We start from the raw sequence: 27,655 nt of genomic DNA on the forward strand, positions 1-27,655 counted from the left end.
CCAAAGATGGAGTGAAGCCCCTAGTTAAAAGAGCTAGTAAGTCCCAGAGAAGGACAGGTTAACACCAAGTACAGTAGTTCTAACTCTCAATCCAGGCTTTTTTCTGGGCAGGACACTGTAGGAAGGTGTGTGTGTTGTGTGTGTGTTTTGTGTGTGTGTGTGTGTGTGTGTGTGTGTGTGTGTGTGTGTGTGTGTGGCACCAAGCCCAACCCTCCGGGCAACAACTGTAGTCTCCCATTCTGGTAAAGTAGGTCTGCCCACAGTCCCTGACTAGGAAGAGAAGCAGAGCAGGCGGAGTTCACTGCCCACTGGGGCTCAATGCAGAAGGGACTTGGAGGGGATGGGAGAAGGCTGTGGGTGACCCCCAGCCCCAAGTCTTGATTCTCACCCTATTGCCCCTGACTCTGAATCTCTGCTTGTCAATTCTATCACCAAGAGAGGGCTGCTCCTCACTCCAAGTGGGTGTCAGGTCCGCACAGGCTTTGGGGAAAGCTGGGCAGGTCCCAAAAGAAAAAAGAGAGGCCCATTGTGGGAGGGGCTCACAGAAATCAAGCTGTAGGCTTCTTCTGGCCCAGCACCAGGTTGGGGTGGAGCAGCAGGGCTTTAGTGTCATCCCAGGATGTTTAAAATTCCTTGTTGGTTGATAATTAGGGCTAATTAGGGCTGGTTATCCCCTCCAACCCCAATTCCCAAAGCCTGACAGACAGCTCCTTCCCTCCTACTGCAGATCAAAGACCACAGGCCGTCCTTTAAGAAGTATCTGAAATCTCTGTCTCCAGGAAGCCTCCTGGACTTTCCTAACACCAGCAGCCTGCTCCTTCCCCATCCTACACAACATGTGGGCTGGGGAGGAAATTTAGAGATTATGCGCTTATTTTATATATGGGGAAATCAAAGCCAGAGAGGGCACGTGATTCACCCAGTCACCCAACGTGGACCTGGCAAAACTGGACGGAGATCGCAGTGCATTTGACAGCTTACGGGTCCACCCATTTAATTCCCATGATTCTGATGAGGCCGGTTCCAAATGTGCCTGTGTCCCTTTAGTCTCTGTAATCTCGACATTCAAGCTGCCTAAACCGGATTTTGGCAAAGTTAGTTCCCACTCGTGTGGGTCCTTAAGTATGCTCACGTCTGCCTGTCATCCCTGATGTGTTCTTATGCTACAGTTAGTTGTCTCTGAGCTATGAGAGGCACGTGCCTAAGGGCAATGAAGTATTTGTGGTCTGTAAGCTGCTGCGGGCTTGTCTCTGTGTCTCTTTTGAAGTCGAAGGATGTGTGTCGACCTGCCGCTGCTGGTTTTGTGTCTCCGGACTTGTGTGACGCCTAGGGGTAATTGTGATTCTGTATATGTTTGTATATACGTGAGGACGGTGAGTCTATGGGCTGCTGTGGACCTATTGATGTGTCTCTTTTCATGTTGAAGGTGGTAGGTACGCTGACCATTGTGTGTCCATTTGGTTGTGTGTTTGTACACAATGAAGGTTGTGGGTCTAATCGTAACTATGTCCGTGTGAACTGCGTGTTTAAAGGCTGAAGGGAATCAGCTTTTTATCCCCAGGTTATGAGAAGATGTGTGTAGGCGTGTGCCCACGACAGGAATGTGTTTGACTCTCAGCCCAAGCTCGGCCCTCACTCCGGGGTAACAGTCACGTTCCGGGGTGCGCTGGCCCGCGTTCCCGGAGGGGCGGGGCCTCAAACGCCCCGCCTCCCCGCCTCCAGCGCTCTCACTGGCGCTGTGTGCTGTGACGTGGCGGGGATCGCAGACAGGAATCCGACCGCCCGGCGAGCCGGAGGTATTGTCCGTCACCCTAGGCTTTGTCTTCGCCTGCTCACCTGGCCGCGGGCACGTCCTGGCCGCTGCAGCCCAGAGCGGAGTGTCAGCCGCTGCCGCCGCCGCTGCCGCCATGGTGTCCCCGGTCACTGTGGTGAGTGAGCGAGCGAGCGAGCCAGTGTCCGGCGCGGCCGGAGCCCACCGGCCTGGGGACTGGGCTGCGGCAGGCCAGGCCGTCGGGGGCCGAGGAAGGGCAGGGATCCCGCGGCGGTCGGCGTCCCCGGGCGGGAGGCGGGCGCTGTCAAGGGCCCCCGCAGTCGGGACCCGTGGCGCCCCTCCTCCACGCAGCCCCTGCCCGCCGCCGGCGGGAGGGAGGAAGACAGTGGGCACGTGACTCGGAAGCGTGACTTTGTTGATGTCTGTGTGTCTGACGGGGGTCGGCGGGGTGGCTGCCGGGGAGAGAGGGGACAGCGACTGGCCGCCAGGTTCTGCGTGGGCAGACCACAGGGAGGCGTGGGAGAGGGCGGGGAAGGGCAGGAAGGTTACTGGGACCTCCTGGGAATCCTGGCCCAAACTTGTTTCCTGGCGTTCCTCATCCTATAAACAAGCCTGGGGCGCGGGAGGGGACGCCCCTAAGTCCAGGCAGCGTTGGTAATGCGCTGGAGGAAGAGGGGTCATTCTCTCTTGCCATCTCCCCCTATTCAGACTTTCTCAACTCGAACCTTTGTCTCTTCCCCACCCTTCCTCTTCTAGTGTTGGATTCTCTCTGTCAAAGTCTCACCAGCTACTACTACTACGGCCTGTTTCTCCCTATAGGAAATATGGGGCTGGGGGAGGGGTATGGAGCAGAGGTTGATGCTTCCAAGGACTGGCAGGTGGTTGCTGGAGAGAACTGGGGACTGTGGGGTTGTTCATCTCCTCCTCTACCCATGCCCCTACCCTGACGAGCCTGGATGGAGCAGATCTCCGTAAGAAGGGACTTAGTCATCTTTTCTCCCTGCTCTCACCCCTGGCAGAGCAAGGGCAGGCTTGGACCCTGGACCTACCCATCTGCCTCTTCCCAGCCTCCTTCATCACAGTCTGATCAGTCCTCAGGTACCCGGCAGTCTGGGAATCAGTGTGTTCCCAGAGCCTTGTGCTGGACAGCTCACCCAGCCAGAGTCACAATCATTTTGGGCAGAGTGTGTGTATACAGGGAACCTCAGCAGTTCTGGATCACCCACAGAGACCCTGTCCTCGAAACCCAAAAAAAGGAGCTTCAGGGGATCACAGATTCAGAATATCTGCAGTAGCCCCCTCCCTCAGCTTTGGAGAGTACTTGAAGTGGCCTTGGACACACCTTGCTTTAGCTGCCCTCCCTCCTAATCTGGCTGAGGCCGAGTCAGCTGCTCTAACTTCCCCCCCTCAGTTCCACATCTCCTCCCAGCCAGTCTACTGGCTTCAGATCAAAAGCTGGAAAGAGAACCCCTCCCCTGCTTCCTTCCTCTCTTTTTGATGAGCTCTTGAATTGCTCTTGTTCTCTGGGAAATGAGACTGACCAAGAGACACCCTGCCCCTTCAACTCCCCAATCCCTGAAATGGTTCTCTAGCCAGCATCCCTATCTCCTCTCCTTGCTCTTGATGGTACCTTGAGGCTGGTACCTTTCAGGGCAGCTGGAACGAAGGCTGAAGAGCAGGCTGGCCAAGGAGAGAGCCTGTGGGGGCCGAGGGCCCACCCTCACACATTCCTGGCACTCACCGGGTGTTGCCAGGGCCCTAAGCCTGTGCCCTGGCCCCACCGCGGAGGATCACGAGTTGGCCAGTTGTGGCGTCTCTGTGGTTTCCTGCTGACTCCGCTTCATTCCAGACAGCTGGTGGCTGATGCTGGCAGAGAGGGGTTAAAGGGGTTTTGGGGAGGGACAGGGAGGAGCCAGAAAGGGAGAAGCATTGCCTGCAGGAGGGGACTTTATCCCAAGATCTGTTTTCTGCCCAGCAAGTGACCATTCCGGTCCTGCTTTGGGCCAAGAATGCCCATGGGCAGCAGGAACAGTGGAGCCCTTCCTTTGCCTAATCAGTTAAGCCTCAGGGTGATGATGGGAATGTTCATACTCTGCTGGCTGGTTGGGGCAGGCCAAACTGGCTTTCTGTGTGTCAATTCTCCCTACTTGGGAGGTGGGTCTGGCTCTGGGGTGGTATATGTCTGGGTTGAGGGTGCTGGCTCGGAACACCTCTATGGGCTTCTGAGCCCCGAGTGCTGAGTGCTTCCCTTGTCCTGTGTCCTCCAGGTGAAGAGTGAGGGACCCAAGCTGGTGCCCTTCTTCAAGGCCACCTGCGTGTATTTTGTGCTCTGGCTGCCCTTGTCCAGCCCATCGTGGGTCAGCGCCCTCATCAAGTGCCTGCCCATCTTCTGCCTCTGGCTCTTCCTTCTGGCCCATGGCCTAGGATTCCTGCTGGCCCATCCCAGTGCCACCCGCATCTTGGCGGGGCTCGTCTTCTCCGCTCTAGGTGATGCCTTCCTCATCTGGCAGGACCAGGGTTACTTTGTGCACGGTCAGTTGCCCCAGTAGCTATCTGGGAGGAATCCTGGGGCTGGGTGCCAGAGGGTCTTAGGTGGCCGAGGATTTGGGCGAGGGAGCTTTTGAACAAGAATACGGGGAATCTGAGGGTTTCTGAGGCCAAAGACTGTGGGGCCCTTGTTGGAGGATTACCTTGCATCTAGATGATCTGGTGATCAGTTCTAGAGTTTCTCAGGGGAAGGGAGGGTGTATCTTTACTTCTGTGGATTTCCTCCCACTCGTGATACTCCCCGGAAAAGCTCCTGGGTTTTCTGCAGCACTCCCCTCCTACCCCAGCCCTGTTACTCATTAGTCCCCCGAACCTGCCCTCAGCATCCCCTCATCCTCTCTCACTCCTAGGTCTGCTGATGTTTGCTGTGACCCACATGCTCTACGCCTCGGCCTTTGGCATGCGGCCACTGGCTCTGCGGACAGGTCTGGTGATGGCAGTGCTCTCGGGCCTGTGTTATGCTCTTCTCTACCCGTGCCTCTCAGGTGCCTTCACTTGTCTGGTGGGGGTCTACGTGGCCCTCATCGGCTTCATGGGCTGGCGGGCTATGGCAGGACTACGGCTGGTCGAGGCAGCCTGGCGCTGGACTGAGCTGGCGGCAGGCAGCGGTGCGCTGCTCTTTATCATCTCAGACCTGACCATCGCCCTCAACAAGTTCTGCTTCCCCGTGCCCTACTCACGGGCACTCATCATGTCCACCTACTATGCTGCCCAGATGCTTGTTGCCCTATCAGCTGTTGAGAGCCGGGAGCCACTGGAAGACTACAGACCGAGCAAGGCCAACTGAGAGGCCAGGGGCTAGTTACCCCTCTCTCCTCCTGGGGCAGGGATCCAGAACCCGCAAGGACTGGGTCAGGATGGCTGTAGGCCTAACCTGGGGCAGCAGATACCACCCGGGAAATGTACAAGTTTGAGGGGCTGAGCAGGAAAGGGATCTCTCTAGCAAAGCTAGCCAGTCCAGAACAATTCTGAGAGCTAAAAAGAGCCAGCCTCATTCTCCTTGCTGGAGCTGAAATCAGACATCTCCCCACCTCTAACCCCATCGGGACTGTCAAAACCCCTCTGGAGGGTGATGGTGCTCAGAGTCTTGTCTCCCCTCGCCCCACTTCTTCTAGATAGAAAAGTCTGACTCACCCACTCCCAGTCTTTCTGATCTGCACAGAGTTGAGGGAAGAGAGGAGAAATCTGAGCTGAGATGACCCAAGCCCAGGGCTTGAAGCCCCTTTTGCAGGCCCCTAGTTGGGAAGATTGGATGAGAATGGAGTCTCCCTTTCCTTCATCTATCCTTGTTACTTGAACAATCTCAATTTCTAAGTGTTGGTGGGAAGGTGAAGGGGTGTCTGTCCAGGTAGGCGAGACTGGGGACTTCACTGGCCTGGGAGCTTGGGTTCCCAAGGATTCAAGTTGGTCCCATCCCTCTCAGAGGCTAGCCCAGAGTGCAGGCCCACCACCACCACCCTTAGACCCTATCCCCAGGGCTAGGGTGAACCATGCCAAAGGAAGGGGCCAGCCTGTATTTGTGTCTGTGCATGTGACTCCATGTGTGTGTGTGGTCTGTCTCCCAGTCTATGTCTGACTCTGCCATCTGTCTCTGTCCTGCTGTCTAAGTCTTATAAGGGAGAGGGCCTCAGGGAGTTGCTGAGGGGGTGCTGAGCCTGGCTTAGAGAGCTGGGACCCCACCCTGCCTCCATCAGTGCTTTCCTCTCTGCCCCTTCTGCACTGGGAGCCAGAGGAGGGGGCTCCAATGACATTCTAGGGTCATAAGACCTAAGGCATATTCAATGCAAAAGGAGCAAGGATGGGACAACTCCATCCTTTGCTGCTCACGTGAAAAAAAAAATAAAAACCAAGGGCCATCATCTCTCCTGCTTGTCTGCCTGTGTGGCATGTGGCTGTCCTGGAGAGGAGGGGGTGGGACATGGTGCCATGGGCCCTGGATGTCCTTACAGCCTGGGTCACAGTCCTGGCCAGTGCATCTTGGCGCCAGGCTGGCTCCCTGGCTCTGGTGACACGGTGCTGGTTGGAGTGGGTCTCACTTCCCCGGTCACGTGTATGGGTGAGGATGTAGTTCAGGAGGATGGGGGATGGGTCGGATTTACCACCATCCAAGTTTCTCCTTGATACATTGCCCTGCGCACGGGTGCCTGGCCTCCTTTGGTAAGTCTTAGTTACCCAGTGTCCTCTGCTGCTGCCCACCTCCTCCCAGACCTGCTACCTGCTCCAAAATGATTCAGATTCCCTTCAAGCCTCTCCTCTCTCCTTGGCCTGTGGGCTCAGTTAAACAGCAGGGAGGAGGGAGAGTAGATTGGTTGATTTGTACTTTAGATGGGAAGCCCTGGCGAAACAATGGAGTGGAGTCACTCCACTCCAGGGGCATTTGCATCTTAATGGGCAGTGTCCCGACCCAGAAGCAGAAAGGGAAGCCTTGGGTGGTGGTGAATATGCCCGTAGTAGAGAGGTTGTAGAGTTGTGGGGACTGGATAGAGGAGGAGGCTCAGTCCCGTGTGGGTGATGGGTGAATTAGTGATTTCCAAACTAGGATTTTTACAGAGATACCTGGTGGGGGACAGTGAAAGAATAAGTTGAGGAGGGAGGCTCAGAGACCCCCCCCATCCTTGTTTGATGTCCAGTAGTTTCTTATGATTTTTTTTTTTTAAAGGGAGAATTCTGCTGTAAAACCTAAGTTTGAAACCCAGTGAGCTGGATGACCAGTTCCTTCTAGCTCTGAGATGCACTAATTCTGAAATAGTGGGAATCCTGGGCACTAAAGAGGCAAGGCCCTGATCCCCTCAAACCCCAAAACTCTGAGGACAGATCTACCTGGTGAAGAAATGGGAGGGGGGTACCTGAAGAAGGATGAAGCCTATCTAAGACTTGCTCTCCCTTGCCCTGAGGGGAGAGGAGGGTGCAGTGTGGCTGCAGAGGAGGGGGGAGGCATGTCAAGGTCCAGTCTAGAAGGGGCTGCTCACTCCCAGTGTGAGTGGGTTTGGACTAAACTCTTGGAGTCCATGCTCCGTGTGTCCCCATCCACTCCCAAGTCCATGTCCTTGGTCCCTGTTGCACATCACCCTCAAGAACAGGCAGGGGTGAGCTTAGTCAATTTATTGTCCCATGCCTTCGTGGACTGTTTACACTGACAAGCACCAGAGAGCAAACGGGGGCTGCCCTCACTGGGGCCACACACAGGATAGGCCCCGAAACCACATATCCCAACGTCCTCCTGATGCTTGGGCCGGGACGGAGCTCACATAAGGTACTTTGACTTCTTCTGCAGACTTTCAGTGACTGATGCTAGAATGGACTTGTCATCTTTGTCTGAAAGAGCAAAACAAGTATTTGTCAGTGTTAATGTTGCTAGGAGGAAGGCAAACTCTAAATTGCTGGACTTACAGTTAAGGCCCCAGTCTCCCAAGGTCAGCTGAGTGTATGGGGCCAAGAGCTACCAATTATTCAGCACTTAATATTTGCCAAGCATCGCGCCAGGCACTTCTGCGCACTATCTCATTTAAGCCTCAGAAGAGCCCTAAGGAACAGATGAGAGAGCAGGCTCAGCGTGGTTTGCCAAGGTCACACGGCTGGACAGCGGTGGAGCCAGGGCTCTGGGCCCACGTGCTTACAACCAGAATTAAGTTGCCAGGGATTTCTCTAGCTGTGGAATGAAAGCTGGATGTCTCCCACCAGGCCTTCCCTGGCCTACTTCTGTCACACAGTTCCGCTGCCACTAGGGAGGCACCATCTCAGTGCCAGACGTCTAGCTGGGTACTTGAGAGAGACAGCGACAGGGCGTGGCACTTGCCCCAAAGAAAGGCACCTACAACAGGACACCAATGGACTGCCATGGAGAGTTCAGGGAGTGGCAGAGGATGAGGCTGGAGAAGTAGATGTGAGGAGGAGCCTTGCTGGCTGGGGTTTTCTCAAAAGGATCATGGAAAAGTTAGGGAGTTAAAGCAAGAAGGGAGCAGGGCAGGTCAGCTTTGCATTTCGAGAGTTCATGCTCCTTGCTGTGTAGTTGTGAAGATAGTAGAGTGTGTAGGAAGAAATAAGATAGTTCCCCTACATGGACGCACCTGAGCGGAGGTGTGGCACACCTGTGCAGAGGAAGGCTCTCCACTAGGTTCCCTTCAGTCTTTCCCCCATCTGTACTTCCCATCTATCCTTATCCTAGACCAGTAGTTTTCGGTCTTGGTTGTGTATCAGAATCCCTTGTCAAATCTTGTAAACATAAAAATTCCCTCCAGAACCCTGCCACAGAGATGGTGACTGGTGAGTCTGGTTCAGGCCTTATCACCGGTATCTTTTTCAAAGGCAAGTCTAGGCCCACCAAGGGCTGCAAACTACAGTCTATTGAGGGATTGCAAACTCCCAAGTCTGCAGGGGCCAGGCACATAACAAATGACATCCAGAGGATGGGAGAGAGGAACCAAGTATGGCCAGTTGGTGAATGTTTACACCACGGGATGGCAGAGGAAATAAAAAACGGCGCCAAGAGATGGCCATCTTGTGCCTCTGGACCAGGTGGGCCGCAGGGACGCCTCCCCACCCCCAGCCGGCCCGGCCCGGTGCCCTCACCGTAGACCGTGAGCGTGCAGCTGCTGCGGTCCTTGCCCAGCTCATTCTCCACCAGCACGCTGAACTCGCCGCTGTCCTTGAGCGTGCAGGTGGGGATGACGATCGTGCAGACGCCGCTGGTGGAGTTGTACCAGAACTTGGAGTTGGCCGTGATGTTGACGTCACTCTTGTAGAGGGTCACCGTGGGCCGCGGGTTCCCAAGGAAGGCGCAAGTCATGGTGCAGTCCTGGCCGCGCAGCACCGTGTGCGGCTTGAGTGGGGTCAGGAAGCGCGGCGCGTGGCGCCAGTCCTTCTGCTGGTACGGCTTCAGCTGGGCGCTCAGGTCCTCGACTGCGCGGGGCGGGACGCGGCGGGCGGTGAGCACGCCCGGGACCCCAGCCGCCGCCCGCCCGCTGAGAGCTCCGAAAGCGCCCCGGAGACCCAGCTCCCCGAGAGCCCCGGGCCCCGAGCCCCGAGCCCCGGTGGCCTGGGCTACGTTCCCACGCGCTAGCAACTCTGGGGCCCCGACTTGACACTGGCGTGCCCGAGGTTCTCCTTCCGCCACGCTCCCACCCCTTGTCACTCCACGGTTCCACGATCAAAGCCAGGTGCGCGGGGGTTTTTACGCTTTTCCAGACATGCGAGTCCTAAGTTCTTGCCAGCTTCCGGCCCCAGCTGTTACCCGGCTGTTAACTGCCCATCCAGGCCTTCCCCAGCGTCATCTCAGCCTCCAGGATCTAGCCTCGCCTCCACTTAGCTCATTTCAAGTTTCCCTGACCCTATCCCCACCCTTAACCCCTTCCCTTCCTAGATGTCACCCTCGGAGACCCTCCCAACCCTCACCCCCGTGGACCCCCCAGGCTCCGAGGGCCGCGGATCAGCTGCACACCGCCCGCCTTCCCTGTCATCCCCGACCGCAAGGGCACCTCCCCACCCCCACCCCTCAGAGTACCCAGAAAGTATCTCCTCTGGGCTTCAGGGTCGCTACTTTTCTTCCCAGCATCCCTGACGTTAACCTTTCCACCTCAGCGGTTCTCAGATTTTACCTCAAGTCTTGGGTACCCCTGGCAACGCCTATGTCCTCCCTGCCATCGGGGATATAACCCAAACCCCCGAGTCCCCCAACACTCACTTTTGTCCTTGTTGATGAGCCAGGTATCCTTGGAGTCGAGCGGGTCACTGTCACCGATTTCGTTGCGGGCCACCACTCGGAAGTAGTACTTCCTGCCGGGGAGTAACCCTGTCACCGTGTACTTGTTGCTGAAGACGCGGTCAGCTGCTGTGAACCAGGTGGCGGTACTGGCATCCCGCTTCAGGATGACATAGTGGGCCTCGCCGTCTTCCTGCACGTCAGGGCTGTGGTTCCAGGTCAGAGTCACTGTGTTGGGGACCTCCTCAAACAGCTGTAGGTTTGTGGGTGGCCGCGGAAAATCTGGAACAGCCACAAGGTCCGTCAGCCACCCTTGGGGGCCTGAAGACTTGTGCCCCAGCCCAGCCGCCTGCCAAGCCCCATGGAAGATGGAATGGGGAATGTCTCTTCTTTGAGTCTCAGGCCGCTGGTGTTTCGGAGTCAGAAAGAACTTTCTGAGGTGCAGCTCTGCCATTTACCAGCCCTGTAAACTCTGAGACCCATTTCCTCATTTGCAAAATAGGGCTAACAATAACTCCCACAGAAAATGTTGAGTAAAGTGCCTGGCACATAGTAACTGTTCAATAAAAGTTTATCCCTTCATCCCTAGAGGGCTTAAGGCTTGATTATAAAGCTTCTAGCCCTCACTATGAGCTCACTCCAGGTTTAACGGACTCACCTCCTCCTGTCCATCCTGCCTCCCACTCATTTTCTGCTCTCTCTCTCTGCCAACCATACCTTGCATATATGCCCCCGAAGCTCACCAGATACGAGTGCAGAAACTGAAACAAGGGTTTGGTCCTAGTTCAATGCCTCTAGGGCTTCCGGACACTGAGAAAAAGTGGAAACAAACCTCCCCATCGAGGCAAAGGCCAATAACGTCTGGCTCTGTGGCGCCAGAGACGCCTTTACTACCTTCAGGCATGACTTTACGGTGTCAGGAACTCGAGCAGCAGTGGGGAGCTCTGTTTTGGAGTGTGTGCAAGGATGCCTTCTCGAGGCCTCCACCCGCTGTCGTACCTGCCACACGCACGTGGATGTCATAGTATGCCTCTCCAAACTCATTCTGGAGCAAGATGCGGTACACCCCTGAGTCGGAGCGCTTGGTGCTGTTGATGAGGAACTGGGAGTGGTTTTTGCCCTTGGTGATGGTTTCCCGGCCCTTGGTGGGGATGCCATCTTTCTGCCAGATCACGTTCGGTGGGGGTGAGCCCTGCGTGGTGACAGGAGATTGGCACTGGGGTCACCCAGGTGATATTTGAGGGCAGGCCCTCTCCCACTCCACTGTCGAGGGGTCTCCTGCCAGGCTCTAGTGCCAGGGGTCTGGCGAGGGGCAGAGACAGAGATTATGATAGCCAGAGCAGCCATCTTCATTAAGTGTGGGGGAGGGCATCGGGGGGCCAGGGTCTGGAACGACTCACAGAGAAGGCAGCATGGATGCAGAGGGCTGTCCCAGCGCGAACCATCATGTGACTCTTCAGCCGGGCACTGAGGTCAAACTTGGGGGCAGCTGAGTGAGACGGAGGAGACAGAGGTGGGGCCATGGACTCAGCTTTAAACCTCCCCTCAGAGCCTTCCCCAGCCTCTTGTCCATGCTCTCACAACAGGTCAGACCTACAGCTGGCAGCCCCAACACTGCGAAGCATTTAGTTGTTCCCCCTTTATCTTCCCCTGTTAGTATGTAAGACTCCAGGCCAGGTCCTGTGTCTTATTTGTTCCTATATTTCTAACACCTCCCTTGGCACACAGTAGGTACTATTTGGCATACAGTGAGTGGCGTTTTTTTGGGAGGGGACAGGTCACCCCTAGCTCTGTCTAGGCACAAGTATGGATGACTTTTTTTTTTTTTTAAAGATTTTATTTATGTATTTGACAGAGAGACACAGCGAGAGCAGAAACACAAGCAGGGGGGAGTGGGAGAGGGAGAAGCAGGCTTCCCACTGAGCAGGGAGCCCGATGCGGGGCTCGATCCCAGGACCCCGGGACCATGACCTGAGCCGAAGGCAGACGCTTAACGACTGAGCCACCCGGGCGCCCAAGTATGGATGACTTCTTAATCATAGCATCACCCACTTTTTCCCTGTGGGATGAGGTCCAGAGAGGAAAGTATGGGGCCAGGATGTTAGGGCCTAAACCCCAGGTCTCTCTGCATCCTCACCTGGTGGTGGCATGGCACGGATCCCCTCCTCCAGCTCCACAGGCTCCCCAACGCCAGCCTCGTTCACAGCCCGGATTCGGAAGAAGTATTTCTGCCTCTCGGTGAGGCCTCCCACTGTGTAGCAGGTGCCCGAGATGGGGATCTTTGTGCACTTGGACCACTCCTTGGTGTCTTCAGCCCGCATCTCAAGGATGTAACCAGAGGGTGGGTCTCCCTCTGCAGGCTCCCGCCAGGCCAGGGAGATGCTGGAGTTGGAGGAATCAGACACGTGCAGACCCTGCACCAGGCCTGGGGGTTCTGGGTGGCACAGGTATTCAGTCAGCCTTCCGACTCCTCTGCACTCAATCCCATGCCCAGTTCCCACATTCAGTACCCCTAAAACCTAACTTCTACCACCTCTGCCTCCAACTCCCAGTTAACACTTTCCACACCAACCCTGCACACTCAACAACCTCCAAATTCAATTCTCTCACTGGATCAACGCTTTCACCCTTGAAGTCAATACCCTCCAAATTCAACATACCCTATACCGTCAATCCCCCTATATTCTAAACTCCAGCCTTTAGCCCAACCATCTCTACCACATCCATTCATGTTCAGTACCCCCACCTCACCTCCTAAATCAGCACCCTCCCAACCATCTACCCTACAGCCCTACCCAATCCTCAAATACGCATCCACCACCGCACCTAACCGGAAATACTGAGAGTTTGATAACTTTCTTTTCTCACCCTGCCTCCTCGCTGTCCCTGACTCTCAATCTTTATTTGCTGGCTTTATTTCTGGGTGTGAATCCTGTCCCTCTCTTAGGCTGGCAGCCCCCAGAAAGTGGATACTGTGTGGTAAGGTCACCCTGTTAGACCTTCCCAGAGAAGAAATCCACTGTCTACGTTGAATGGGCTAATTCTACTATGTGTTGGGGCTTGGCAGCCCCCTACTTACTGACAGGGTCCTTGGCTACCACTGAACTGGATGCCATACTGGGCTGTCCAGGGCCTGCCTTATTCACAGCTATAACTCGGAATTCATATTCTGTGTCCTCCAGGAGACCATCCACAGTGCACTTGGTGTCTGAAATGGGAATTTGAGGGGTCATGAGGCAGGGGGTCCATGAGATGGGAGACCATAGATTGAGAGGACATGGAAGGGGGGGTTATGGGATGCTATTAAAACCCCCAAAGGAGTTGGGGAACAGAATATGTTCAGGGCAGCAGGATGGGAGAGAGGAACCAAGTATGGCCAGTTGGTGAATGTTTACACCACGGGATGGCAGAGGAAATAAAAAACGGCACCAAGAGATGACCCATGGGTCCACCCAGCAAAGCCTCCCTTGGTCCTCCTGGGCCTCTCTCCCTAGGACCTCACCTTGGATGGGGTCCTTGTTGACTGGCACCCATAGGTTACTGCCTTTCTTCCTCCGCTCCACAATGTAGCCAAGCACTGGGGCTCCCCCATCCTGGGTAGGGGCATTCCATGTGATGGTCATGGCCTCTTTGGTCACATCAGTCACTTGAGGCTGGGAGGCAAGACCAGGCGGTTCTGTGGGAGACAGAGGGCAGAGGTTGGTGGGGGAGCATGGAGACGGTTGCCCACCCTATGCTGATCTCTGGTTCCCTCCTTTGAGAAAACCCTGATGATTCTTAACTGTGGCTGCACATTAAGATCAAGTGCAGAGTTAAAAACAAATACCATCACCGAAAGACACTGTCCGGGTTTTACCTCCAGATAGTTTAATTTAATTGGCCTCGGGTGGAGGCCAGTCAGCAGCATGTTTTTCGAGACCTCAGGTGATTCTACTCTGTGGCCAAGACTGAGAATCACCAACTCGAATCTCCCAAACTGTGTCATTCTCAGTGCCACAGTTCTTAATGTTCTTGACACATGGAGACATGGAGACCAACTGGGAGGAGCGCAGCAAGCAGTTAATCAGCATTCATAATTAAAATGCCAATGTTGTCAAGGGTTTTCTTTGGGGGAAAGTTAGAACAGATTCAAGGTTATCTCTAAAGTAACATCACTCCCACTTGGATTTGGGATGATTTCTGGAATGGAGAAACAAGTGGAATCGTTTCCCTGGAATTGAATGCACTTCTGGATATACACACGGGAGTGTGTTGTGCATGAGATCTGACTGGGAAAAGTCGAGAATTCCCACCCAAGATGTTCGGCTCCTACTCTGGATTCTGTCTGTCTCATAGGATAGCTACAGAGGTGACCCCAGGGAATTCCCCCACAGGCTAGCATTCCTCACTGTCTGACCCCTGACTTTCCCACTGAGCATGGGGCTATCTCACTGACCAATGGGATTTCCCGCAAACACTTCATCTGTTTCCAGCGGGTCGCTCACTCCTTCTGAATTAACCGCCAGGATACGAAACTGGTAGGCTTTCCCCTCTTCTACCTTGTTGGTGGAGAATTTCGTGAATTTGCTGTCCACCTCGCCTATCTTAATCCAGGCCTTCTTGCCGACCATCCTCCGTTCCACTATGAACTGTGTCACTGGCCGCCCGCCATTGTCCTTCGGAGCCTTCCACTTCATGTGCACACAGTTCCCCGAGAGTTCCAGGAACTCCACCCGGCCCTGGGGAGGCTTGGGACGGTCTGAGGACAGAAGAGAGCATCAGAATGGGAGCCAAGGATGAGAAAGGCTTTATCCCACCTGCTGGAGGTCCAGCCAGACTGGGGGATAGTTAGATTCTGAGCTTTGTGGATGCCTCACCCTTCTCTGTGTTCACTGCCCCTCCTTGTAAGACTTGCCCAAAGAGTTGGATCCTTGGCCCCCTGAGACTCTCACTTGCCTAGCACTGGGGGGACTTGGGGACCTGAGGGTCCCCTGCCTCAGTGGATTCCCTCCTTGTCTTCTTCCAGACAAGATCTCCCCCTCCCCTCAGCTTCCAGAACTCCAATGCTTTCTGGTATTAATAGTTTATCTTATGTTATAATTACATGTCTGCTAGTTTTCATCCCTTTTGGGTTGAGAGACTGCTGGGACACTTCCATCTCTGCCCTCAGCACTGAGAACACAGAAGAGCTCAGTCATGCTGCTGAATTGAATTGAAACCCAAATTTCTCACTCCACAGCTTCATGGCGTGGTGTGTGTGTGTGTGTGTGTGTGTGTGTGTGTGTGTGTGTGTGTGTGTGTGTGTGTGTGTGTGTTGGCTATGAGCTCACTAAAGCCAGCTCATCTCTTTCCTTAGCCTTATGTTTAGACTCATCCCAAATCCCATTCCTACCCCCTCCCATTTTTCCAACCTCATTTTATCCTCAACTGTATCTCACCTCCCCTGACTTCATTTCACTTCAACCCCCAAAACTTCCCCACCAGCCTCACTTCTATCCCTAAATCCCACCTCTTTCACTTCACTTCTACCTTCCAACCATGTCCTCATCTTCAAGTCAGTGACAACACTTAACGTTGGAAGGTCTATTATGTGGTCGTGCACTCTGCTATGTGCCTTAGATTCACTTGAAAGAGATACAAAAAACAAACTAACAAAACACCAAGTCATCCTGTTGCAGGTAAGAAACTGAGGCTTCAGAAGGTTCATTGACTTGCCCAAGGCCACAGAATTAGGAAGTTAGAAAGTGGGCTTCTGGCTGCAATCCCTTTCTCAAGCCCCAGCTCCAGCTCTATCCCCACCCCCAGCGCTGAGCAGCAGGTACCCTCAGCCCAGCCCAGCCAGGGTCCTGCCCTCACCCAGCACGCTGAGGTGCAGAGGGGCTGTGGCTGTGCCGTGGTCATTCTTGAGCTTGAGCAGAATAATGCCACTGTCCTCACGCACGCAGTTTGAAATGGTGAGCAGTGCCTGGTCCTCCCCGCGCTCCATGGTCACACGGTCTTCCTCCGTCACCTCCACGCCGTCCTTGTACCACGTCACTTTGGGCAGCGGCTTAGCCCGGAAGGGCACCTTGATGTTCGCAGCGTGGCCCACCTTCACAGTCACGGGGTGCGCCCCCAGCGCCTCCAGCACCGACGGGTCAATGGTAGGAGGATCTGTGGGGCGGCGGCAGGGCAGGCTCGCCCAGCAGGAATGGGGGCCAGGGCGACAAGGGGTGGAGGAGAACCCCAGGGGGGTGGGGGAAGAGCTCTGAGCACATGGGCAGGCCAGGCCTCGTTGAGTTTTGCCTCTAGGGGGTGGTGACCTCACCTGCAATGAATACCGAGGCTTCGCTCTCTGCGCCCTTGGCCCGGAATGTGTACTTGCCCTCGTGCTCCGGGCCCATATTGGGGAAGATGAGCTTGTGCACTGCACCCTGCTTCACGATCTGCACGCCGGGCAAGTCCGTGATCTGGGAGGCGGGGGGGGGGGGGGGGGGGGGGGGGGGGGTGGCGAGGGCGAGGGGCGGGCGTGTGAATGTATGCCCAGTCAACCCCTTCCCTCCTTGGTCCCCTTCTCTAGCCCTTGCCTCAGACCTCCTTGCCATCCTTCAGCCACACGCCCTCCACCTTCTCATCGTTTAGCACGACGCACAGCTCAGCCGGGCTCCCAGTAGCCGCGTGCACGTCAGACAGCCCGCTCTTCACTGTGGCCAGACGCTCTGGGGAGAAAGGGAGCAGGGGCTGGGTTAGGGTGCTGGGGGTGGAAAGGACTCATGGGAAGATTGCTGGTGGCCATGGCCAAGGGAAGGAGCAGGGGTGCTGTGTCTATCAAAATAATTTATGATTAGCAGGAAGTTTGGAAATGGTCATTGGGTGATTGGAGAATGGTCAGTGGGGGGACTGGAGCAAGTAGGTGGGAGGTTGGGGAAAAGTTAGTTGCATTGGGAAATGGCCAATGGGGGGCTTATCATCGGAGGATGGTCAGTGGGGACTTGGGATGCTCAGCTGAAGAAGGGGAACAGATGGTGGGGATGCGCGTGGTTAGCGGAGCTAGATATGCTAGACTGCTTTTAGGAGTTGACGGTGGTCAGGGACAGTGGGGAATGGTTAGGGTTAGTGAGTAGGGGCTGGGCAGGGTCAAGGAGTATAGAATGATCAGGGCTGCTAGGGATGGTCAGAGTCTGAAAGTGAAGGATGGATAAAGTCAAGGGATTTCAGATAGAGTTCGAGAGATGGGGTATGATCAGGGTCTAGGAGGTAGAGATGTTCGGGGCCTGGGAGGTCGGAGATGGTCAGAATTTGGGAGATGGGGGTCGTCAGAGTGGGGAAGTAGGAACTGATCATGGTCTGAGGAGGGTTGGAGTCAGTAGGGGGCTGATCAGTGTCCATGGTAGGGAGCTGTCAGGATTGGGGGGGATTGGTCAGTGGGGACTGACAGGGTGGGTGTATACCCTCCACGGTGACCATGGCAGTACTGTAGTATTCAGTGGGGTCTCCATCCTGCATGGCCACCACGGTGTACTCGCCACTGTCACTGAGCAGTGCATCCTCAATGACCAGCTCTGCTCGCTTGCCCTCATGGCTCATGCTGTACTTGCTGCTGCGCTCCAGAGGGTGCCCGTCCTTCTTCCAGTGCAGTGTCACATCTTTGGATGTCAGCTCACACTCAAGGCATGCACGGCTCCTCTCTTTCACACGTACGTTCTTTAGGTTTCTCACAAACTTGATGGGGATGCCTGTGGACAGATAGATCTGGATCTGCACCCAACCCTGACATCCCTTTTCTGCAGCTACCTGCCGCCTTGCTCCTCGTTTTGGTCCCAGAAACACAGGGACCTGTGACATGGAATGTGTTTGTGTGCAACATGTGGCCCATAGAGGTAACTGGCAGGGAGAGTCCCAGCTCTATGCCTTACTTCCTAGCTGACTCTATGCAATGCATTCACTCCCTGAGCCTCAGGTTCCTCATATGTAAAATGGGATAACAACTTTTACCTCCTCACAGCATGGCAGTCAATATCTCTAATGCCACTTTGGAACTCCAGCCATAATTGCACTGTCTTTCTGGTGTCCGGGCCTTGATACATGCTGTTCTCTCTGCTGAGAATTTCCTCTCTTCTTCCCCATTTGCTGAAAGCTGAACTCCTTTTTTGTTCTTCTGGGAAAGAAGTAGCTTGGCCATCACCTCATCATATCCTTTCTGAAGGCTGTGATGGCACCACCACCTAGCGGTGCCCCTTCTTTGGGTTCCCACAACCTCTGTGCCTCTCTCCATCACAGCCTTGATGTTTCCATGTCACATGTGTCAAGTGCGGTTCACATGTGTGGCATGCTTCTGGGTGTACCCACCATCATGTGTAACTCTCCAAACTTGCTCATATAAGAATGCAAGTGGTTAAAAGGGATATGCTAGAATATATGAGATTAGAGCCAGAAGGGCTAATAATTTCTTGACCCATTATCTCCCAGCTGATAATAAGACCCTAGCATGTCTTGACTCCTTGCTTGAGAACTTATGTTCTAATTCACACCTGCCTCCCCCACTATACTAGGAGTTAGTGAAGAGAACCCTCTGTCTTTCTAGTACCCATCACAGGGCTTTGCAAGGAGAGATGGATGGATGGATGGGTGGATGGATGGATGGGTGGATGGATGGATGACTGGATGGATGGATGACTGCCCACATGGAGGTGGCTGTGGCATGAGGCCCACCCCTCGAGCTCTGGCCCAACCACTCACGGTCAATTGTGACCTGGGCCTTCTGTACCAGGTCCCCCACCTCAGCAGAGAACTCGCCCGCATCACAGAGTCTGGCGTCCTTAATCTTAAGTGTGTGGGTCAGACCATCCTCGGACACTGTGATTTCATACTTTTCGTCCCTCTTCAGCTCCTTCCCGTTGAACTTCCACACAAAGTTAGGCACTTTCTTGGAGAGGCGGATCTCAAATACAGCTGTCTGGCGCTCTGTCACCTTCATTGGCTTCATCTCTCCCAAGAACTTTAGGGGCTCATCTGTGGAAGAGTAGGAGGGGCAGTCACTGGGCTGCAGCCCTGGTCTCTCCTGAGGGGTGGGGTGATGAAGGGGGCATGGAGATTCAGAGGTCACTGGCCTCCCGTAGCCCACAATTGGGGGAAAGCATCCTTCCTTTCATTCTGCTTGTGACCCTTTCCCATGACGTTCCTATGGTCTCCTCCCCAGTTATGTTAACACAGCAATTTTACAAACCACTTACGTAGTTTTCGATAAGTGCCAGGCACTCTTCTAGCCAATTTGCACATATTAATGTATCCAGTTCCCGTATAGGTAGATTTTACTATTATTCCGCATTTTACAGATGGGGAAACTGAGGCAAATAGAAGTTAAATAACTTGTCCCAAATCACAAGCTCACAAGCTCATAGTGAAGCTAGGATTTGAGCCCCACTAGTCTAACTCTGGAGACTGTGCACTTAACCACGCTGCCACGCTGCCCCAGGGCATTTATTATCTCATGGTCCTCTCCCCATGTTGCCCTCCTCCACTAATGTCCGTCCGCATACAGTCCTCAACTGCACAGCCCCACAGTCCTCTCTCCCACATCCCTATGGAACCCATCCCTGGCTCTTCATCCCTTGACCCTGACTGGGCTCTCTTTGTCCCCCAGATGCCCACACATTCATACCCAGCACTGTGAGTTCTGCTCTCATCCGCTTGTCACCCACGGACAGGCTGTAGGTGCCTGCATCGTTCATGTTCACGTTGGTAATAATCAGCATGTACTTGGTGCCCATCTGCTTCACATCATACTTGCCTAGGGAGTACTGGATCCTCAGTGGTTCACTACCCTGCCTCATAAAAAAGGTAGAAAAGCTGATGAAGGACTTTAAGAGGAGACTTCCAGAGGTCCTCATTCCCCAAGGCCAGCCTAAGCTGGAGGCTGCCATGTCTACCTCTCTAAGATCCTCAGACACACCAGAGACCCCTAAGATCTCTTTAGCCTTATCTTCTGGCTCAGCGGGACCCAGGATCCCTGCTTCCTGTGAGACCTGAACTCTTAATGTGACCTTCAGGACTACCTAACCCAGCCTTTTCAGATGGCTAGACTGAGACACAGAGAGAGGAAGGTAACCGTCTCAAATCAAAAAGCAAAGTGATGGAGTAGCTGACTAGAGCCCAGCTCCCAGTCAGTTTCAACCGTACCAGGAGGCATCCTCTTGCTGGGATGGAAGAGAGGACCTGGTTGATGGATAATGAGGGGGGTCTGTGAAGGGAGGAGGTACAGAGAAGAAATGATATTGCCAGGGCAGGCCCTGCCTCGGTGCCCCCCAACCCCTGGCCACCTTCATCCATATCATCTTGACATTGGGGTCCTTCAGCTCCATGATGCAGTCAAAGACCACAGTCGTGTCAATCTTGGTCTCTATGTCTTCCAGGGGCTTCAGAATCCGGATGGTCTGTGAGATTGTGATGATAAAATGGCAGGCATCAGGGACATCTGGGGCCTGACCAGTGTGTTAACCCAATGCTGGAGGAACCCCCTAAAGGTCTGGGCAGAAATGACTAGGCTGATTGGATAGCCATGCTTCCCCCCCACTTCCTGCCACTGAGAGCCTCCGACACTTAGGGGGAGACGATGAGAAATGAACCACCATTTGCGGAACAGTCACTATGTACCTGAGCCCATTACATAAGTCCTCTAATTCCACTGTAGATGCTTAATAATTGAGAGTTGGTTGAGTGCATGAATGATGACAACACAAAAACAAATGAAAGAGGAAAGTAGAATTTTCATTTTGCAAATGAGAATTTTGCAAATGAGGTTCAGAGAGATGCCCATGTTCACATAGTTAATAAGGCAGCAGAACTGGGATTTGAACCCAGGGCTGTCTGACTCCAAAGTCCATGCAAGCACATTAGGGGGTAGCGGAGAGAGAAGAAGTAAAAGGAAGGTGAGTTCCTTTCCAGCTCTCGCCTTTGAGCATGTGTGTGCAGGCTGGAGAGGCCTTGCCACCGGGGGACACACAGGCACTAGCCCTTCTGGAAAGACCCAGACCCCTGCCTGCAGACCCCTGCCCCACTATGGGCACTGACCTCCACCTCCACTTTCTTCATCTCTTTGAGCTTCCTGAGCAGCCCCCGGAAGTCAGTGAAACCGTATTCCATGCAGACCCTCTCAAAGTCCTTCTTGGGCACCTTGGACAGAATCTCCAACATCTCTTTCTCACCTATCCCCTTCTTCTGCTTCTTCTTGGGAGCAGGGGGTGCCCTGCAAGGAGGTGGGTACCAAGCTTGGACTCAGCACCTCCCTCTGAAGACAGAGGGAGCCTCTCCCAACCTTGAGATTCCCCTCCCTACTTCATGGGTTCTAGGAGCCTGGGTCATTAACTCAGGGCCCTGCTGAAAGGCCTTCAAGAATCCCTAGCCTGGAGGTGGAGGGACAGCACCCCAGGCAGAGGGGCCTCCCAGCCTCACCTCTTCTTCAACATCTTTTTGAAATCCATTTTCTCTTGACCTGAGGACCAGAGAGATGGACAGGGTCAGACAGGGGGAGTCTGGTCCCTAAGAGGAAAGGCCAGGAGGAGAGGGAGCTGGCTCACCTTCTGTCACCAGCAAGGACACGGTGTAGATGGCATCTGCATGGTCATTGCTTGCGATGCACTTGTAGTTGTCAGAGTCATCGGAGGTCAGTGGCTCCAGCTGTATCAGAGACAGGCCATTAGTGAGGTGGGGGGGGGGGGAACCCCAGGGAGACTCTCTGTGAGAAGGGAGAGGAGCTGAGCGTTGGCATGTGTGTGGAGGACTGAGCAGCCTCTATGATGTGGAGGTTCCAGGTAGTAGTCAGTGTGAGTGTGTGTGTTTGTAGCCTGATTCTGCATGGGATTCTTCTTGGCTGTGAGCTGGAAGACAGGGACTTCCGCTGAGTTGTAACTATGTGCAGTTTCTATCAGTGGGATGGTATTCCTTCCTTTAACACATATTCACTCCTCTGTACCGGGCACTGGGCTGAGCCCGAGGAAACTGGTGAATTAGGCTGCCTTGGTGCCTGCAGCATGGCACTTACAGCATAGTGGGGCCTCAGAGGGTACTTGCTGAATGAATAGATTTGTGTAAGGGGTGGCCCGTAGGGGGACCCTGGGGCAGCTTTTGTGTGCTATGTGGGGCTGAGGGTCAGTAATGGGACCATGAGAGGAGAAGGAACCGAGTTCTGTCTGTGGGGGAGAGGGGAGGCTCTTTGCCCTTCACAGTGGTAAGTCCTGCCAGGACCAATTGGGACAGGTCTCTGCACATCCCATCCCTCCTTTTCCTCAAGGGTCTAGAACTAAAAGTTGCAGAAGCTGGTTAGATCTAAAGATGATCAGCCCTTGGTGAGAGTCTTTTGGAAGGCTCCCCTGAAGAGCCCAGGAACCCCGGCCCTCACCCCGACAACACTAGGCTCCATTCCTCCCTCTGTCCCTACCTGCCCCAATTTAGCCTGGCTCCACCCACTACGGCCCCGCCCCTTCTAGCCAGGACCACATACTTGGCCTCTCTTCCCTTTTGGCTCTCTCTCCTCTGGAACAGCTGGGTCTCTTCTGGTGGGGCCTGCCCCTCCTTGGCTTTGCCCTAGTTCTGCTTCACCTCGCCCCTGAGTTTGGTCCCCTGCTCACTCTAGCAAGGCCTCAGCTCCTCATTCAGCTTCTCTTATCCTGCCCCTCCTCTAGGGCAATGACAGCCTCTTTTCCCGTGGCCCAGTTCTTGGGTCGCTGTTGTGGCTCTCTTGTCCACAAGGGGGGCTGCAGCATGCCCTGGGGTCCCTGCCTCTGGCTTCATCCATAACTGGATCTCTGGCTCGGGTCCCCGCACCTTCAGCACATGCTCTTTGTTAATGCTGTCGTAGAACATCTTGGCCGACTCCTTGATGGGGATGCCGCTCTCTCTCTTCCAGGAGATGTTGGGTTTGGGGTTCCCCCGCACCCGGGCTCGGAACACGGCTTTATCCCCTGCAGTGGGCACAGGACGCAAGTTCATCTCCTAGCCTCCAGGCCGGACCTTCTGCCTGCACCCTGCCTCCTGCCAGGGATCTCACGTCTGCCCTGGGCAGGGAGGGACCCTCAGCCTGGCGTGGCTGATGTCCGTCAGCTGGGGGTCAGTGGGGTAGTGGTGCTGGTTGGGGCACTGGGAAAGAATGGGAAGGAGTTAGAGGCGTGGGGAGGAGACACGGGGAGTGACGCACCCTCAGACGCAGTGACCGGTTGAGGTTTCTCTACGAACTCCGGGACGCTCTCGCCTGGAGGGATGTCAGAACTTCGAGTGACCAAGCTGAAGAACTCTACCGTGCTGGAGGACTTCCTTGTCACGACTTCCTCTGTGGCGGCAGGTGAGAGGTCAGAATGGGCTCCAGGCAGAGCTCAGCCCAGGACTGGAGGGCTGATCTTTTCTTTACGGGACAATGGAGCATTTTAGGCCAGCGCGGGGACTTTGGCCAGGAAAAGAGGACTTAAGAGTCAGTGGGTCGTTGTGTTATGGCAAATTTCGAACACCAGGGGGAGCCAACTCCTCTTACCTTCATTGGACCACAATATTGGGCCCTAATTTTTTTTTTTTTTTAAAAGGAGACTTATTTTGGGGGGTTTTCTGGATCTCCTGGGCTTCTCTCCTGGAAGTTCTGGTCCCTCAGTCGCCTTAAGAGGGGCCAGGGCTTTCTGCTTGGGAGGCCTGGTAGCTTAGTTGAGCTCTGCTGTAGGCCTTCCCCCTGTCCTTCTGTGGTTCAGCATTCATTGCTATGGGAGTAGTAGTGAATTTTGAGTGAGGGACAGGAAACATTCCCCCTCCAGAGGGGCTTTATGTGGGCATCTCCTTATCTGAGAGAGCATATTCAATGTGGTAGGGTAACTCTATATTTGGAAAATGAAAAGTTGTATTTTCAGCATAAACTACAGAAAATCTTGTTGGCTGGTGAGCTGACAGTTAAAAACAATTGCTCTGATTCACCGAGCACTTTCCTTGGGTCAGGAACTGTGCTAAACACATTTCAGAGATTATTTTATCTCATCCTCGCAATACCCCCGTGAAGCAGGTGCCTTCATTATCCCCGCTAATCTGAAGGACTGAGATGTGAAAAATGTCTTAAGAAACTGCGTTTTAAGTATGCTGGCTGCACCTGACCTGCAGATGTGTGTTATTTGACCTAGTCAATGGTTAAACAAAAAGGAGCCCTAGATCTAAAAATTGAGAGATTTCACATAAAAATTCAGATTTCTGAATTCTCAGCCCTGAGCTCATACTCCCATACGGCAACGGTCAGTGGGCAGCGACTAGTGGGGGCCCCTCTAGGTGGGGCATGTCCTCTGCCATTCACCTCTGTCTCTTTTCTGCATTTACATTCCCTGCCTGGACCCTGTTGGCCAGTGGTTTTAAACTCTGGCTGCATGCTAGACTCTCTGGAGAGCTTGAAAAACAAACAAACAAAAACACACCTGATTTAGCAGTTGAGTCAGACTTCCGTATTGCTCCTTTTTCATTCCCCTTCCTCTCTGCCTGCTACACTAAGATAATTCTAATGTACAGCCAGGGCTGAGAGTCACTGCTATAATCACTGAAGTTTGCAACTTCTGGTCTCACGTCCCAGCCGTTCTCCTTGCCTTGCCTCACTGACCAGCAGGAGTTGGTATAGAGCGTTCATCTGGCCCTGACCCCTGTGCACAGAGGAGTTGGAAGGACTCTATCCCTCCAGGACTTTGAGGGAGGGGCAGTGACTGGGAGGAGATATTGGATATCCTGGCCCCTGGCCATCTTTTAATCACTTTCCACCAGAGACATGACTAAAACAATCTGTTCTGCTCTGAGACCATTTCTCAGCTTTCCCTTGGATCTGCTGTCCCCCAAGTTTGGTCCCCAAGGGTTGAGAGCCTGGAAGCTTAGGTCACTTGTTTATGTGTTCATCCTCTCTCCACTGACGGCTCCAAATCTCCTATTTCTGAAGTGGAGCAGGGTCAGCATTACTCAGATCTAGATCCCTGACTTCCTCTGTGCCTGCAATTCTGCCATCAGAGATACATCCATCTGCCTGTGACCCTACCTCCTCAAGCAATTAAGCTCATCAATCACTCATACACATTCACGGGGTTGACTTTCCTAAGCTGTTTTCCAGAAGATCTGATCTGTGAGTAAACATCCCACTGGCTGAAGCTTTATCAAAGCACAGATTAGGAGAGGGTTGCTCTTTGTAGCTCGGGCTCCTGAGGGGCCCCGGCACTCACAAAGCCTGAGGCCACCCAGGGAGTGGATGTGGAAGAAGAAAGGCTGCCCTTTTCCCGATCAGCCCTCCCACCCACTCTACTTGCCTCCCGCAATCTTGGTTGTCTGGGAGAAGGTCTGCATGTGGGTGGTGGAGCTGGAGAACTCCATGGACACGTGCTCCTGCAGCATCTGCTGGTGGTGAATGGTCGTCATGGTGACAGCAGGCGTGGGCACTCACCTGGGAGGACCGGGGAGAGGGTGAGGCCATGAAGGACGAGGAAGGGAATAGGAGAGAGATCCAGAGAGGTTATTCTTTGCGTGTGCGTGTGTGTGCGCGTGTGAAGGGACAGGGCAGGTGGACACAAGGGGAGATGGCTGTGCACAGGGGAGGGTGAGGGGAAGTAGGGCAGCAAGCCTCTTCTTTCTGGCCTCTCTTTTCCTCCCTTCATGTCTCACCTTCCCAGGATGGTCACAAGGACCCGTGGGCCTGACCTCCCCACCAAGTAATCCCAAACCATTCCAAGTCTCAGGGGGTGAGAATGTAGGGCTTAGATTTACCCAGGGAACCAAGTTAGGCCCAGGGGGAGCTGAGGATACATATTGATAGCTACATGGAACAAGGGAGGTGGTGCTGGATATTTCAGCGGGAGGGAATGAAGTCAGACCTAAGAAGGAACTTCCTGACTAAGCCGTACTTCAGTGGGCCTTAAAAGGAAGCTGGGGATTTTCCTCCTGAGCCCTGGGGACCCCTGGCATCGGTGGAATGCTGAGACAGATGATAGCTTGTGTCTACAGCTCTGCTTTCATTTGTGACTGGATAAAGACAGAGGTTGAATTGTCATGTCCTATACTTCTTTTTTTTTTTTTTTTTTTTAAAGATTTATTTATTTATTTGAGAGAGCGAGAATGAGAGAGAGAGAGTACATGAGACGGGGGAGGGTCAGAGGGAGAAGCAGGCTCCTCGCTGAGCCAGGAGCCCGATGTGGGACTCGATCCCGGGACTCCGGGACCATGACCTGAGCCGAAGGCAGTCGCTTAACCAACTGAGCCACCCAGGCGCCCATGTCCTATACTTCTTAAAAAAAAATCGGTAATTCAATCGCATAGTTAACAAAACAATATAAACATCTATATGAAGAGGCTCCCTCCCACTCCTGAGCCCCCGACTCCTAATCCTCCCTCAACATGTAAGCACTGTGGCCTCTCAGCTCCTTCTGGAGCGCCTTCATGCAAATACGAGCATGTTTTTTACCCTCATCCCCTTTTTGCACTTCAGGGAGCCCTCCTATATACACTCTTCAGCCCTTTCTTTTTCACTTAATACATCTTGGAGATCTCTCCAAACCAGTTCATAAACACGGTCCTCATTCTTGCTAACAGCTACACAGTGTTTCAACGGAGGGATGTTGCATTTTTATTTAACCAGCATGGCAGTTTTTCCATATGAAAGAAACTGATGTCTGAGAGAAATGACATGTTCGAGGTCACTCAGACTAGAATCCCGGCCTCTTGACTCCCAGTCCACTGCCCTCCCAAGGGACCCAAAAGCCTGGCTCTAAGCCAGTTCGAGGCTAAGCTTCACCTCCCTGCTATGACAGATCTCTGCCTGGCCTGCTTCCACCTCTGAGCTCTAAAACTGTCACCACCTAGACCCCAAGAGCTGATCTTTACTCCTCACCTGCTTGTACCCAAACTCTGTCCCACATTTTTCCTTAAGCTCTTCTTTCCAGCTTATTTCTTCACTCAGGCAAAAGACCCGAAGGGCCTAACATCCCGTGATGGAAACCGAAACTACCCCTCAAGCAGTAACCCTTGCCCAGACGGGGGCTCCGTCAGCTCAGGCGGCCCAGACCCGTCTGAGCCCAACCCCGACTCACGCCTGCGCAGATGGACCGCGGAGTGACCGACGGTTACCTTTACCTCAATAGAACACTAAAATCTCCACCCAAGACGGAGCACGAGCCTGCTTTACATGACATACAACGTACGTATGAGCATGTTTCCGTAAGGACCTTACGCCCGCCCTCGACACAGGACGACAAGGCTCCCCTATCTATATATTCATCCTAGCCCTCAGTAAAAGAAACCCACTCGCCCTTGCTCGGTCACAGCTTTGGAAGTTATTCCCCACGATCTCCTTATTTGCGGCAAATGAAGTTTCCTTTGTGCAACAACTCACCTGGTGTAGTTTCTACCTATGACTCACCGAGGAGCAAACTCACGTTAGTTGGGTTACTCTGGCCGTCCTGCTCTGGGCTCTGAAGGTAGCAGGCTCTGCCCCTTTCTTAAGGAAAGAGGGGAGACTTACCTTTGTGTGACCAGTTCCTCCTAACCCTTGAATGCCGTGTCCACAGCTTTGGGGGTGCAGCTATGCCTGGGCTATCAGCAGGCCGGTCTCCTTCTTCTTTTGCCCCAACAGTGGAGCCACCAGGAGTCACGGGTTCCTTAAATGTCTGGCCCCCTGGGGGCGATCCCTTACTTAG

At 53.9% G+C, this 27,655-nt stretch overlaps 2 protein-coding genes across 3 annotated transcripts; one reads left to right on the forward strand and one right to left on the reverse strand.

Annotated features, from left to right (window-relative positions):
• Nucleotides 1-1,799: 1,799 nt before the first annotated feature.
• Nucleotides 1,800-10,147, forward strand: TMEM86A (transmembrane protein 86A). Its single transcript, XM_027580764.1, has 4 exons — nucleotides 1,800-1,928; nucleotides 4,039-4,303; nucleotides 4,669-6,475; nucleotides 10,022-10,147. The coding sequence occupies exons 1-3, from the start codon at nucleotides 1,908-1,910 to the stop codon at nucleotides 5,103-5,105; spliced, it is 723 nt and encodes a 240-aa protein (XP_027436565.1). The 5' UTR covers nucleotides 1,800-1,907; the 3' UTR covers nucleotides 5,106-6,475; nucleotides 10,022-10,147.
• Nucleotides 6,506-27,052, reverse strand: IGSF22 (immunoglobulin superfamily member 22). 2 transcript variants are annotated; one of them, XM_027580763.2, is made up of 23 exons: nucleotides 26,851-27,052; nucleotides 25,277-25,410; nucleotides 23,167-23,298; nucleotides 22,797-22,933; nucleotides 21,551-21,650; nucleotides 21,426-21,465; nucleotides 21,045-21,219; nucleotides 20,294-20,407; nucleotides 19,636-19,798; nucleotides 18,714-18,986; nucleotides 17,426-17,710; nucleotides 16,569-16,693; nucleotides 16,303-16,444; nucleotides 15,852-16,148; nucleotides 14,452-14,754; nucleotides 13,519-13,692; nucleotides 13,096-13,224; nucleotides 12,154-12,450; nucleotides 11,417-11,505; nucleotides 11,016-11,208; nucleotides 9,999-10,298; nucleotides 8,888-9,217; nucleotides 6,506-7,633 (listed from the first exon to the last, which is right to left on the reverse strand). In XM_027580763.2, the coding sequence occupies exons 2-23, from the start codon at nucleotides 25,383-25,385 to the stop codon at nucleotides 7,563-7,565; spliced, it is 3,978 nt and encodes a 1,325-aa protein (XP_027436564.1). In that variant the 5' UTR covers nucleotides 25,386-25,410; nucleotides 26,851-27,052; the 3' UTR covers nucleotides 6,506-7,562. The 2 variants fall into 2 exon arrangements, with proteins under 2 accessions (XP_027436564.1, XP_027436563.1); XM_027580762.2 differs by having other exon boundaries at nucleotides 6,506-9,217.
• Between the last annotated feature and the right edge of the window lie 603 nt (nucleotides 27,053-27,655).

The sequence above is a fragment of the Zalophus californianus genome, chromosome 11 (genome assembly GCF_009762305.2).
Source record: "Zalophus californianus isolate mZalCal1 chromosome 11, mZalCal1.pri.v2, whole genome shotgun sequence".
In the NCBI taxonomy this organism is placed as follows: domain Eukaryota; kingdom Metazoa; phylum Chordata; class Mammalia; order Carnivora; family Otariidae; genus Zalophus; species Zalophus californianus.